At 34.5% G+C, this 13,439-nt stretch overlaps 1 protein-coding gene across 1 annotated transcript; it reads right to left on the reverse strand.

The window, feature by feature from the left end:
- Window positions 1-5,089: 5,089 nt before the first annotated feature.
- LOC137624647 (gamma-interferon-inducible lysosomal thiol reductase-like) lies at window positions 5,090-11,613 on the reverse strand. Its single transcript, XM_068355606.1, has 5 exons — window positions 11,499-11,613; window positions 10,403-10,543; window positions 8,754-8,897; window positions 7,293-7,469; window positions 5,090-5,173 (listed from the first exon to the last, which is right to left on the reverse strand). Exons 1-5 carry the CDS (start codon window positions 11,553-11,555, stop codon window positions 5,090-5,092), a joined length of 603 nt encoding a protein of 200 aa, XP_068211707.1. The 5' UTR covers window positions 11,556-11,613.
- Window positions 11,614-13,439: the final 1,826 nt, after the last annotated feature.

Below are 13,439 nucleotides of genomic sequence, written 5' to 3' on the forward strand. Positions count from 1 at the left end.
CGGGGTCCGACCATTTGGAGGCACCTTTAAACTTCCACTAGCTGCTTTGAATAATAATTTCCCCTCTGAAAATTATTACTATGATAGTGTACCCAGTAGACCCGGGTGTATCAAAGCCATCAAAAATGACGTTTTAATATTTAGATATACACATACACAGAGAGTCAACCTTTCCCACCCCCACCCCATCCCCCTTTCCTAACTACAACACTCTGGTTCGGCAATTTGTGGGAAAGTGTGGTTCCCGCGAATTTACATCTCGGGGTACCCCCTCTCGCCAGGGTTAGATTACTCCCCCCCCCCCCACCCCCGTCCTGAGCGTGACAAGAAATCTCTCTCTCTCTCTCTCTCTCTCTCTCTCTCTCTCTCTCTCTCTCTCTCTCTCTCTCTCTCTCTATATATATATATATATATATATATATATATGTATATATATATATATATATATATATATTTATTTATTTATATATATATATATACATATATATACATATATATAACGTAAAGGTTACAGATCCTGTATATATATATATATATATATATATATATATATATATGCATATATATATATATATATATATATATATATATATATATATAGTCAGGCACTTGATCTTTATTATATAGCAGAGATTACCAAGCTGACACTAACGTGTCAGGTATTCGAAGACCCCCAAGGAATAGAATTTCTTTAAAGTTCAGATATTATCTTCGAAAGCAATCTAATAGCACCTGTTGAAGACGCAAATGCTTAAGTGGTTCTCATATCTTATCACAAAAGAGGAGAAACAAGTTCGTTTAAACCTAAATATTCTATGCACCAGCAGTCACATATTTTCACTCATTATTCAAGTAACGAAAGATTTAAATCTTTCTTTAGGATCAAAATCAACACTTTCTCTCTTGATAATGTTTTCTGTTGTTTCCTTCTAACGAGATCTAGGTAAGGAAAAAGTTGTTCAAAGTTTTGACAGATGCATTAAAAAAGGTAGGCCTACACTTGGGTCTAGGATGCTCATCAAACTTCAGAGTACAATTATTACAACTACTCATAATGCATATGCAAAGTACATGTTTTTATTAGCCTTAGAATTGGTAACAGTCGCAAAAAAATGCCCATATTGCCAGTCCTATGCTCAGTATAAGAGGGCCTACGGCGAAACAATTGGGAAAATCATGAAGAGTTTTACCATCTCTTTTACTTTTTTATCATATTTGCCACATTCTCCTAAATTAGAATATACTGAAATTATGCGACGATATTTTCGATGAGAGCTTATTACGGATGAAAAATGCCAATTGAAAGTGCAACCTGCTTAAAATAGAACCTACTGTGTACACTTAAGTAAACCATAGACAGCCGTTTTGGAAGGTTTGGGAAGGAAACTATGTCCTAATTCATGTATGTAGATGTGTGTTGTACATCAAGGTAAATGAACTCTTTAATCATGAGAATTCCACAAAAACCTATAACTCAGCATATTGTTGCAGCAAGATTGCATTTTGGTAGCGAAGGGAGTTTAGTTGCCTTTTGGCGCTCGAGTTGACAAGTCCCTCATCTGAGAGGGTAGTTGTGTACGAACCTTTTGTAATAAATGAAGAAAACCCATATTCCGACGTCTCATTATCCGTCTACATGGGTCAACTATATCAAACCAAATTTAATTTCCTTTCGGTCCAATTTAGTCTTTTCTCTGATGGGTATCACCTTTCCTGAGAGCTTTTTTGGAATGCCATTAAGTATTTTCAAAGCCCGAGGGATGAAAAACATTTCCTCCATTGTATAAGCAATGTTTTTTGTGCTTGGGACACTTCGTAACTGGAATTTACAATGAAGGACATAATTTGGTAATTAACTTTTTTTTTTAAACTTCCCTCAGTCGTTAATTTATATCTTTTAAAAGGAGGTTAGTTGTACTTGAGAAGTTTCCTTCATTTCAAATCCTCCACAGCCTTGAACTAAATAAAATACCTGATCCAGGTGAAAATCATTCTGGAAATTCCAGCGATTCGTCTAATAGATACTTCACATACACTGACTTGAATAACTACAGGATATAGGTTGAGCTTCCCACAGCTGTGTAGGCTATTTGATACTGAATGCCACGAGAGACATTAGTCTAAGAATCCTGTTACGGTAAGAAGACAATTGTTGCTCATTAGTCTGAAATTCCTCCATTGATGTAATTCAGACTGAATGTCACACACTTCATTGTTCTTTAGTCTGAGATTCCTGTTGATATGTATTCGAGACTGGATAACACGCCAGCCATTGCTCTTTGTTTGAAAGTCATGTCAAAATGTATTTAAAACAAGGCAACATTCCATCTGTTGCTCATTGATCTGAAAATCCTTCCGATATGTGTTTGAGATTTGATAACATGTCAGTCATTACTCATTAGCTTGAGAATCTTTATGCGATTTCATCGAGGCTGGATTAAACTCCAGTCATTACTCACTAGTCTGAGATCCCTGCTGTGTTGCATTTGAGACTAGATAACAAGCCAGTCGTTACTTATTGGTCAGAAAATACAGTGAATACTGTTGTGATACATTTTAAATTGAATAACAAGCCAGTTGATGATCAATAGTCTGAGAATTTTACGGAGATGTAGCCTGCTTAATACTGGATTACAATAGGAATTGCTCATAGGATTATTAAGGAAATCTCTACGGGGTCAAAAACGAAAACATATACCAATAAAAAAGAGAGATGGGTCTGTTAAAACAAGAGAAGATGAAGAAAGACAACGTTGAGTGCGACACTTTAGTGAGGTCATGAATAGGAGATATGAAGGAAATAATTTGATTGATTTACCTGAAGCTGGGGAAGACATTGATGTGCACATGAATGTGCTTGAAGTCGAAGCTATCATTAAAAAACTCAAGAGATGGAAAGCCCCTGGATACGATGGAATAACTGCAGAGATGATTTTGTCCGAAAATGAATACTTACAAGATAATTTTGTGGAATATGGCGTGAGGAGGCAGAACCTGATGAATGGGATCTAGGAGTGTCGGTGAAAAAAAAAATAAAATAAAGATCTGGCTGATTGCAACAATTACGGAGGCATCCCACATAAGTTGTCATGAAAATATATAGTATGCTCATTTTAAAGGGATAAAGAGAAAGATGGATGAAAAACTGAAAGATGAACAAGCAGGATTTAGAAAAGGTAGAAGTTGTACTGACAAAATTTTCATATAAAAATCCGATTTTGATGACATTTGTGGACTATGAAAAAGCCTTTGATAGTGTGCACCGGCCAATTTTGTGGAGAGTCTAGAATTATTATGGCGTTCTTAAATGTGTAAATTTGAATAAGTCTGTTCAAGAGCATAGTAAGTGCAACGATAATGTTAGTGGACTCTTATCAAATGAATTTCCAGTGAACAGTGGAGTACTCCAAAGGAATGTGTTGTCACCTATGTTGTTTTGTAATGCATAAAAAAAAGTGGCGATGGCGGAGAAGGATTAGATTGGACTGGATTGATAACAGGATTTTAGCGGACCTAGAGTATGCTGATGATGTTGTCCTTGTTAGTAAAACGCCGCAGGACTTGGAAAGCTTGCTTACCAGAATGCATGAAATATCACATGAGGTTAGGCGTAAGATAGATAGAAGAAAGACAGAGACGATGAGAAGGGAATATGTGATGGAAGAGGATATAGCCTGAAAAGGAGAATGAATTAATGAGGTGGAATCATTTAGATATCTAGGAACTATGAACTTTAATACAAGGTCTTAAGAACTGGAGTTTAATGAAATTTTAAAAAAGCTAATCAGACAATGGCCAGGTTAAGTAAAATTTAGAAATTAAATCGCTTAAAATTGCATAAAAAAGTTAGGCTATTTATCTGTTTAGTGAGATCGGTGTTACTGTCTGAACATGAGTTGTCGTATGACAGTGAAACAATATCCAACAGATTTTGTAGATTTGAGAACAAAGCCCTCAGAAGAATATTGGGAGTCAAATGGCAAGTCAGGATTAGAAATGAAACTATAAAACAGATTACTCAAGTGCCATCTGTGAATGAGATCATGGTGAAGGTTAGATGGAGATGGTTTGGACATGTTCTTCGCTTCCCTAAGAGAGATTAGTTCACCAAACATCCAAATGGGCCCCACAAGGCACTAGAAGAGTTGGGAGACCCAGGCCTACATGGCTGAGGACTATGAAACGTGAAGAAGGCAATGCCGAATGGAGAAATATTGATTTAAAAGCTCAAGATATGTACTGAGGCCCTTTGCGGCAATAGGCGTGGGAGGAGATGATGATGATATTTGCACACAAATATATAGCATAAAGTTTCACCTAAAAAGGGGTGGCTCTAAAGAAATACAACAGATGTCACTGTGGTTCCGGTACTTCTGCAAAGAGATTTCATTGACTGTGTTCGACCTGGTCCCAAAATACAGTGGTTACCAGTATCTATAAAAGTCAAGAAAAGGGCATACGGGTGGTTCCCTTAACCTTTGTGGATATTTCCTTCTTCTTCTTCTTCTTCTTCTTCTTCCCCACCGTTATCCTTACATTAAGGGGTCGGTTGCCTTGTGGACATGTTGAGGTATAAAAGCCGTCACGTCAACCTATCATCTGTATCGATAAGCGTTCGTCTCTATCACCGAAACCTTTCTTCTCATAAATTATTACCGAAAGTCAGTTACTACAGAATGACTTACCCTTTACTATAAGTGAAATTAGTTAATAAACAAATTAACTTCTTGCTAAAGGAAAAGGAACTCATATTCGGAGTTAGAGCCGGAAGTAGATCATCGGAAGAAAAAATTTGAAAATAAGTTTAATCATCTTTTTTATTTTTGTTGGGAGGCAGTCCTTAGAATCAGAATTATATTAAGTTCTGTTTATTAAAAGATAAAACTAAAAAGAGAACTGGCAAACAAAAGTTTCTTATGTTCATATTATAATATCAAATTTATCCATATCATTTTTAAAGTGATGAAATTTCTAATCACGATTTCAGGTTCTAATTATATTATAAAGTATGAAATAAAAATGTCGCCTTCATTCAAAGTAATCCCGAATATATTTTTAAATACAAAAGAATTTTTTAAAGTGGCTTCATCTAGTTGCAAGCAGGTGGTTTTGGGCCAGTGTACGCATTGCAGACCTCTTTCTTCAGTTCGTAGTAGGCATTGTCGTCTGGAATCTATGGAAGGAAAAATGTATGAGAGACTGATCTTGAATATTTTTATAGTGGTCATTACTGTTCTGCCTGTAGAAACGAAAAAAAAATCCAACATAGAATGCTACCTAAAAGTTTTTCAGATTGTAAATGATCTTATCTAAAACCTACTAAGATTGAACATCTTACCTAAATCATATGATTAAATGTCTTCCTATCTAAAAATTTCATCGGATTGAATATTCTTTTTAACTTGAAAAAAAAAAATCATGGATTTGAACATTTTCTTGATAAACAGCTCATATAATTAGATATGTTCCTACCTAAAAGCACGTAATATTCGATGTCTCGTCAAAATACGTAGAATTCTTTTTTTCTTTCTTTGAAGCCACAAAGATTACCTTTTTTATTGTCTTACACCCTCAAATACTCATTATATTTCTACTTCATAGTCATTATGTTGCTTTTTAAAACTACTAGAATCTGTTGTTTATCCGTTCTCTCATTAACATCATTATTGAATGTTTAAGTGATAGATTGCAAAGAGTTTTTGTTGATGGGTACCTTAATGACTATACTATAGGAATATAATATCTGATCTTCCTCAGGGTAATATTCTCAGCTCTTTACTTTTTATGCTGCATACACATCACAAGTGGTTTGGCCTGGCAAACAAGCTTGCTACATATGCAGATGATGCTACTCTCTTTGTATCAGTTCCATCTCCTAAAGTTAGATATGTAGTTGCTGAACCCCTTATTAGAGATCTAGCTAAAATCAGTATATGGTACAAATTATGAGGGAGGAACTTTAATCTTAACAAAACTCAAACAAACTCAAACTATGATTCTAAGTAGTTCAAGGACAATGGCTGCTCAATATCCAGAACTTTAAATTGACGATGTTTCCTTAATTAGAATTCTAGGTGTGATTCTTGATGGGAAAATTACTTTTGAAAACGAACCCCGATCTGTTTCTTTTCCAACTGAAAAAAAAAAAAAAAAAAAAAAAAAAAAAAAAAAAACATAATGAATGTTAATATTTATAGTGGTCAGTTTATCCTGAGGAAATTTCTTTTCCTTTTTCCTTCTACCATATTTTGAATATTGTTCCATTGTCTGGTCTTAGGCTGCTGACAAACATCTTAGTTTGTTGGGCTTAGCCTATTAAATTCCTTATTCCTCATCTCGATAGTAGTATCGGGCAACATTGATCAGTTAATTTTTCGTGCATATTGCAGAAGATTTTCCAAAATTCTGATTATCATTTGCATTCAGATTTTTACAGACTGTACCATCTTGTACGTAGTATTAGGCATACGGTTATTTCAAACACTTGCCTTCTCCACCATAAAATTCTATACCACACGGTATTCTAGAAGGTTTTCCAAATGGTACAACGAGATGGTGGAATAACTTTCCTAACCTTGCAGTTGAATTGGTAGAACTTAGAAATTCAAATTCTATTTCGTTGAACATATTGACATAAGTCTCGTATCATTGTTTATATAATCATTATTACTTACTTATTTTAACGTTGTTAATATAATTTAAGATTTTTATCAAGTTTAATTTATAATTCATTCGTTACTTCTCTATTTCCTTCCTACAATGGGGTACCTCCATTTTTAAAGTCTTGGGGTAGTAGAATTCTGCCTTTTAAAATTAAATTTTATCTTGGCTTTTAGTGATGATTTTGGGAAAAGAATAGCAAAACTTAACGTAACTCTCACAAGTGATTATGGCAGCAATGTAGTATCAAGTGGAACTTTAATGCATAATGGCACATTTGTAGAAAAATAAGTTATCTAATCTAACCACAGAACAACTTCAACTAACTTACATTGTATATTTACGCTGCCATCTCACTCATAGACTTCAAAGTCTTGAGCAAAGATTTATACTGTCACATTAGTTGATAATTTGATATAGGAATTTATTATTCAAACGATCAGAATGTCAACTAAAATCTGCAAAATACTCAAACAATACAATGATTTACGAATAAGACTTCACTGAAGATTCACTGTAACAATATCAAGAATTGATAGAATAATTATTTCTTTCATTTTACTTCTTATCTATTCCATCTTAAGTAGTGTTTTAACAATATGTCTTTATCTTATAACAGAAACTTCACTTACGCCATTGATGGTGATATGAGGAACTCCAATGGGCATTGGGTCCAACGAGTTAAATTCCACTCCGGCTTCATGGTGGAGTATTTGACCCTCGACGGATGAAGCGCAGGTTTTGATGGTCTCCCAGTCCAGGCCAAGTTCACCGGCACACTTGAAGGAACAGAGTCGGACATTGTTAGTCTCAAAGACCCAAAAACAAATTTAGAAACTTCAGATGTAGTTCTTTAACTGCATATCTCTGAAGAGAATACTTAGTCTCGGCTCCCTGAAATATTCTAATCCCTCAGACCAAGATCAAGGTCAGAGTCAGGGTCTGGGATCTATCTGGCAGAACTTCGTAGACGCTTTTGGGAAGGTTATGATATAGTAATCAGGCGACCAATTATGGACCGCGTCAGAACTCTGGTTAGTAAAATATAAACAACCACAAAGGAAACCAGCATCAGCTTTATACAGATTGAACAATTTTTTTTTAATTTAACATAAATATTATATGTAATATATAGAAACACGCATAGGGATTACCACCCCGAAAAGGTGGCTAAGAGTTGGGTCAGGTGCTATATACAACTAGCCTTTTAGGATCTTTCCAAGGAGCCCAAGAATACCTCTTAATTGTTTGTGGTTCCTGAGATATGCATACCCCTTATTTTTGTGTCCTGTCCATTATACCTGGACGTAGTGCACTCATCTCCTCCACCGCCATACTTAGGACCTTGGGACCTTTCCAACGATGCCAAGAACATCTCTTTACTCCTTATGGTTGTTGAAATACACATACCCCTTATTTTCCCGACTTCGCATCCCTACCCCTTATACCTTGGTGTAGTTTACTCATCCCCATCGCCATACACAGGACTTAAAGACTTTTCCAACGAGACCAAGAACACCTCATTACTCCTCGTAGTTCCTGAGATATGCTTACCCTTTATCTTACGGCTCTTGTGTCCCTACCCCTTATAGGGAGGATTACGCCCATCTCCACTCCCCCTATGCGTCGCGGGACCTTGAGACCTTTCCAACAAGCCCAAGGACACTTCATAACTCCTTGTGGTAGCTGAGAAACTTTTACTTTAAAAAAGTCTATGGTTTATGGTTTACGCTTACCCTTCATTTTACGGATTTTGCGTCCCTACCCCTTATATAGAAGGGTACGCCCATCACCACACAACTTATACGTCGCGGGATCTCGAGACCTTTCCAACGAGCCCAAGAACATATCTTAACTCCTTTTGGTTGCTGAGAAACCTTTACTTTAAAAAAGTCTATGGTTTATGTTTTTTTTTTTCATCCGTTAATATAAGACCTTACGGCAAGATCCCTATGAAAGGAGAAGAGATTGTTTTTTTTTTTTTTTTTTTTTCGGGGCGGGGGCCCTTGCCAGGCCACTGAAAATATATAAAAACACTTATATAATCCTGAAATCTCACCTTCTCTTCGTCATCCCATGGTCTCTTAATTAACGTTGAAACTCTGTGACATGAAGAATGCTACTTGGAGGTCTGGGTCGGTGACGTATTTGTCAGCACAGCCCAGGATTTGGTTTCCATCACATTCTTCGGGACCATGTTGGCAGTCGAAGATGTAGCCTTCGCCATCAGGCCATTCCTGGGAGATGATAAGAAAAAATTATGAATCTCTCTTCTACAGAAAAAGAGAATGCATAAAATCTATACATTTATACATACAAGCACATACCTTGTATACATGCATATATATTTGAATATACATATATAATTTTCATTAAATACTAAAACACTTCTTCTTCTTCTATTAGCGTGCCCTTTTTAATATTCGTATGGGGTAACACGGTTGCCTTCTTTTGAAGGATTTTGCTTTGGGTTTGGGGTGGACCGTAGTCCCAACTGGCTGCCCTGCCTGACATCGCCTAAATACCGGAACTTATGTTTATGTTGTACCAGCCACCATCGCCCTTCCTCCCAGCAGCAAGGAATCATGGCGTAGTTAGGTCGACAGTACTAGAAGTGTGAAGTGCCTGTTATGTTTTTAGGTGTTGGAATGGCTGTGTTTGTGTGTGTATTAGTCTGTAACACCCATTTGCTTTACGCAAACCTATCCGTCGATTACATACGTAATCCTGACGTGTCTACACGGATAGCAAAGTGTCCATCTTTCTGACTGGTCGGGTGCAGAGTTGAACCCGCGCCTCAGATTTCTACGAAGTCCGAGCTTGCTGCTCAAACCGACTCAGCCATCAAGGATCCTTTAACGCTAAAACACTAGTGGGATGAATTATTTTAAGGCAACACTATTCTAGTTTTCTGTACCTTTTCTTACTTCAGGGATAGAGTTTTGAAGGAAAAGACTACGATATTTTTACTGTGTTGCTCCAATGATAATATTTGACTTGACCAGTTTCAGCCAATAAGTAATGGCTTTTGTTAGACATCTCTACAAAGATATCATTATCCTTATATAATTCATTGCTATTATACAAGGGTAATGTTATTTTTGTAGAGATGGCTAGATGGAAGCCACTAGTTATAAGCTGAAACAGCTTCAGGCAAAATTTGAATAAATGGAGCACTTTAACAAATTCCGTCTTTTTCTCCAAAACTCTATCCCAGAAGACAAGAAAAAATACAAAAAGCTAGAAAATTGTTGCCTTAAATAAATTAATGCTACACGTCCTTTAGCTTATAATGAAAATTGCTCATGAGATTGACTATTCTCAAGAGCATATATATATATATATATATATATATATATATATATATATATATATATATATATATATATATATATATACTAGCCATGTATTATGCCCCTAATATATGGATACTCTCTACATCGCGATAAGTTGCTAGGTCAATGGAACCCCAGTTTCTTGGGTCGAGTCCGATTCTCTGGCCGACCAGAAGCTAATATCTTTGAGTGGATTCCTCCTTGGGTCTTCGATCCCGAAGGAAGAGAGAATCCAAATATTAGGAGAAATCTAATATATTGCTTATACGAATATAAAAAAACACGTCTAAATGTGATATATATATATATATATATATATATATATATATATATATATATATATATATATATATGTGTGTGTATATATATATATATATATATATATACATTAAGACGAATCATCTTACACGAGCCCATCCATAAGCATTCAAATGTACGTCCATGATATCCTTCAACTCCTCATACGTAGGACCAAGTGTGATTTTAGCGAAGTTCCTGCAGGCGCCGCAGAAGGCTTCGTCGTAGACACCAACTTTCACAGGATCTGCCTGAAGAAGCAGAAAGGATTTATATGTTTCTTCACTTTAAGATGATTACTTTGAGATTCCACTTACAAGAGATTCCAAGGAACTGCTGTTTTATCAAGATATTTCAAAGTAAACTGAATTTGTTTGGGTAAGATCCAAAGGAATCTCTCTTGCGTGGAACAATCAATGTAAAATTGAGGAAATATAACGTACAATTTTGATTATCACCTGTTTACATAAATGAAATAATTTAAATAAATTTGCTTTACATATTTCTCTTATTTACACGTATATTTATAAAGTATCCAACATGCATACTGAGAGTGATAGTAAATTGTTATACATTCTTCCCTTAAGCCAAACGAAATGTAAGAACTACATGTGCACAGGGATGTCAACACTGTAATGACGTAGAGATGTTTCTCACTGTAGAATCGACTGAAAATCCAAATATCTTCTCAAGCAATCAAGCAATATAAGACGTAAGACACACACACACATACACGCGCGTGCGCGTAATTACACAGTCGCGTGACCACAAAGGTACACATTAGCACACAAGATCTATTAGACAATCATTAACGAATGTATTCACAAAATGAAATTCATACGTACCAAAAACTAATGTATACACATATGTAACCACACTGTCAAATCACACATTCAAACACTGTGAAAAGTAAAGTATAGGAACAAATACAACTTGCAAAGCCTACATACTAACACATGCTAAAAGCCAATCCCGTATAATTATAGCCCATGATAAAAATAAATGACCTTTCCAAAACATACAGTCGCATAGATCACCCACATTCAAAGCTAGATTTATCACCCCACAACTTCAATTCAAATAACCCTTCGACCCACAAAAGAATTTCAAGATCAGTATACACTGCCCCATACCTTGGCTCCGAGATACACTATAAAGTAAGGTACAGTAATTAGTACCATGAGTCTTCAGTACTTTTGGGCTTACCTTGGCAGCACTGGTGGCTGCAACCAGCGCGGACACAATCAAAAGAAGCATGAACATCTTCCTCTGATTTCGCTACGATAAAACCAGAAGGCAGACGACAGAATCCACAGGCTGTTAGGTAGGAAATCCCGTTAGTGTTGTTTATAGAATTGCTTTGTAGTTCTGATGCCTCAATGTAATCTTATTCAACAAAGATACAATATATATTCGTATATTTCAGCAGTTGTAGGAAGAATTTGGCAGTAAATGATTGGGATGTTTCCCATTGAAATATTTCCATTCCAACTGACACTTAATACCTCTTCATAGTTTATATCATGAAATACTGGACTCCTTTAAGGAATAATTATGTTGATTTAGATGTTTCTATAAGACAAAACGATTAATTCAATTTTATATTGCAAACAAGTATATATTTTATCTAAAAGCAAAATTAATTATTTAAGAAACAGTAAACAACAATTTAATTACAAAAAGCAGTGTCAATTAACATTTCACGAACACAAATCCATGGTAGCATTATTCCAGCACATTTCTATAACGAATACTCAATATGGATTGCTGACTGCAGATATTTTGAGATCTTTTTACAAATTTTAGTGAACATTGTAATATTCCCAATTGTCCTCTTTAGGTATTTTGAACTGAAGAAATTCATCGTCAGTTTAAAAACATTAACCATATTATAAGATTCAAAATTGAAGTAAATACAAATTCTACAAGAAAAAAAATATTAAAGAGAAAACAAGTTATTTTTGCTTTAAAAAGTATAATATAAACAGTATATGTACATGTATATATATATATATACATATATATATATATATATATATATATATATATATATATATATATATATATATATATATATATATGTATCTATCTATCTATCTATCTATGTATATATATATATATATATATATATATATATATATATATATATATATATATACATATATATATACATATGTCCCATGTCAACGGATAATGAGACAGGTTTTTTTTTTCACTTTATTATAAAAATGTTTGTGAATACACTTTACACAGCCCTATACTCTTCAGACGAGTACCTTCTTGTTCTTATGATCGCTCGAGTGGTACTGCTCACCCCTCGGAACAAGTAAATGCAATGTTGCCCTGTCCATATGGTGAATTGTTAGGTTTTGTGGAATTCTTCACTGTGATGGAAATATAGTGTCAACAATAGGGTTACAACACGTCACTTTATCAGACATAAGACACGTGACTTATAACAGAGTTCAGTGATCGCGCACCCCAATCTAGATAGTCATAGTACTCTTATAAAGGTCATTAATATTACTGTATAAAACACATCCTTCTACATATTTTGCATACAAGAATTAGGGCATATATATATACATATATATATATATATATATATATATATATATATATATATATATATATATATATATATATATATATGTGTGTGTATATATATCATATATGTATATAAAGGTTATATATACACTTATATATCTATCTATCTATCTATCTATCTATCTATATATATATATATATATATATATATATATATATATATATATATATATATATATATGTTGACGATCTATCGCTGAGGCATGCGATGTATAAATTTGTCACTATGCTGGAGGAAGGATCAGAAAAACGAAATTTCGTTTTTCTGATCCTTCCTCCAGCATAGTGACAAATATATATATATATATATATATATATATATATATATATATATATATATATATATATATATATATATATATTCATTATTGTGTATGTGGTTATCGCTACTGTATCACATGAATACTTTTATACTTTTGAGTAATACATTCACTGTAACTTGAGAATTACTTACTCCCTAAGGAAGTATATATAGTTAGTGCTCCTAACCTAACAGAGATTCAGACACCAAAAGACTGCTGAATGGGGAATGCTTGTCCC

Source organism: Palaemon carinicauda, chromosome 31 (assembly GCF_036898095.1).
Source record: "Palaemon carinicauda isolate YSFRI2023 chromosome 31, ASM3689809v2, whole genome shotgun sequence".
Lineage (NCBI taxonomy): Eukaryota > Metazoa > Arthropoda > Malacostraca > Decapoda > Palaemonidae > Palaemon > Palaemon carinicauda.

What these genes read in the sequence shown, in the direction of transcription:
- LOC137624647 (XM_068355606.1), bottom strand. Translation starts at nt 11,555, where the DNA reads ATGTTCATGCTTCTTTTGATTGTGTCCGCGCTGGTTGCAGCCACCAGT. An exon ending in CAGCCACCAGTGCTGCCAAG is followed by an intron (nt 10,544 to 11,498) that starts GTAAGCCCAAAA and finishes CTGCTTCTTCAG; the next exon opens with GCAGATCCTGTGAAAGTTGG. An exon ending in ATGCTTATGGATGGGCTCGT is followed by an intron (nt 8,898 to 10,402) that starts GTAAGATGATTC and finishes ATCATCTCCCAG; the next exon opens with GAATGGCCTGATGGCGAAGG.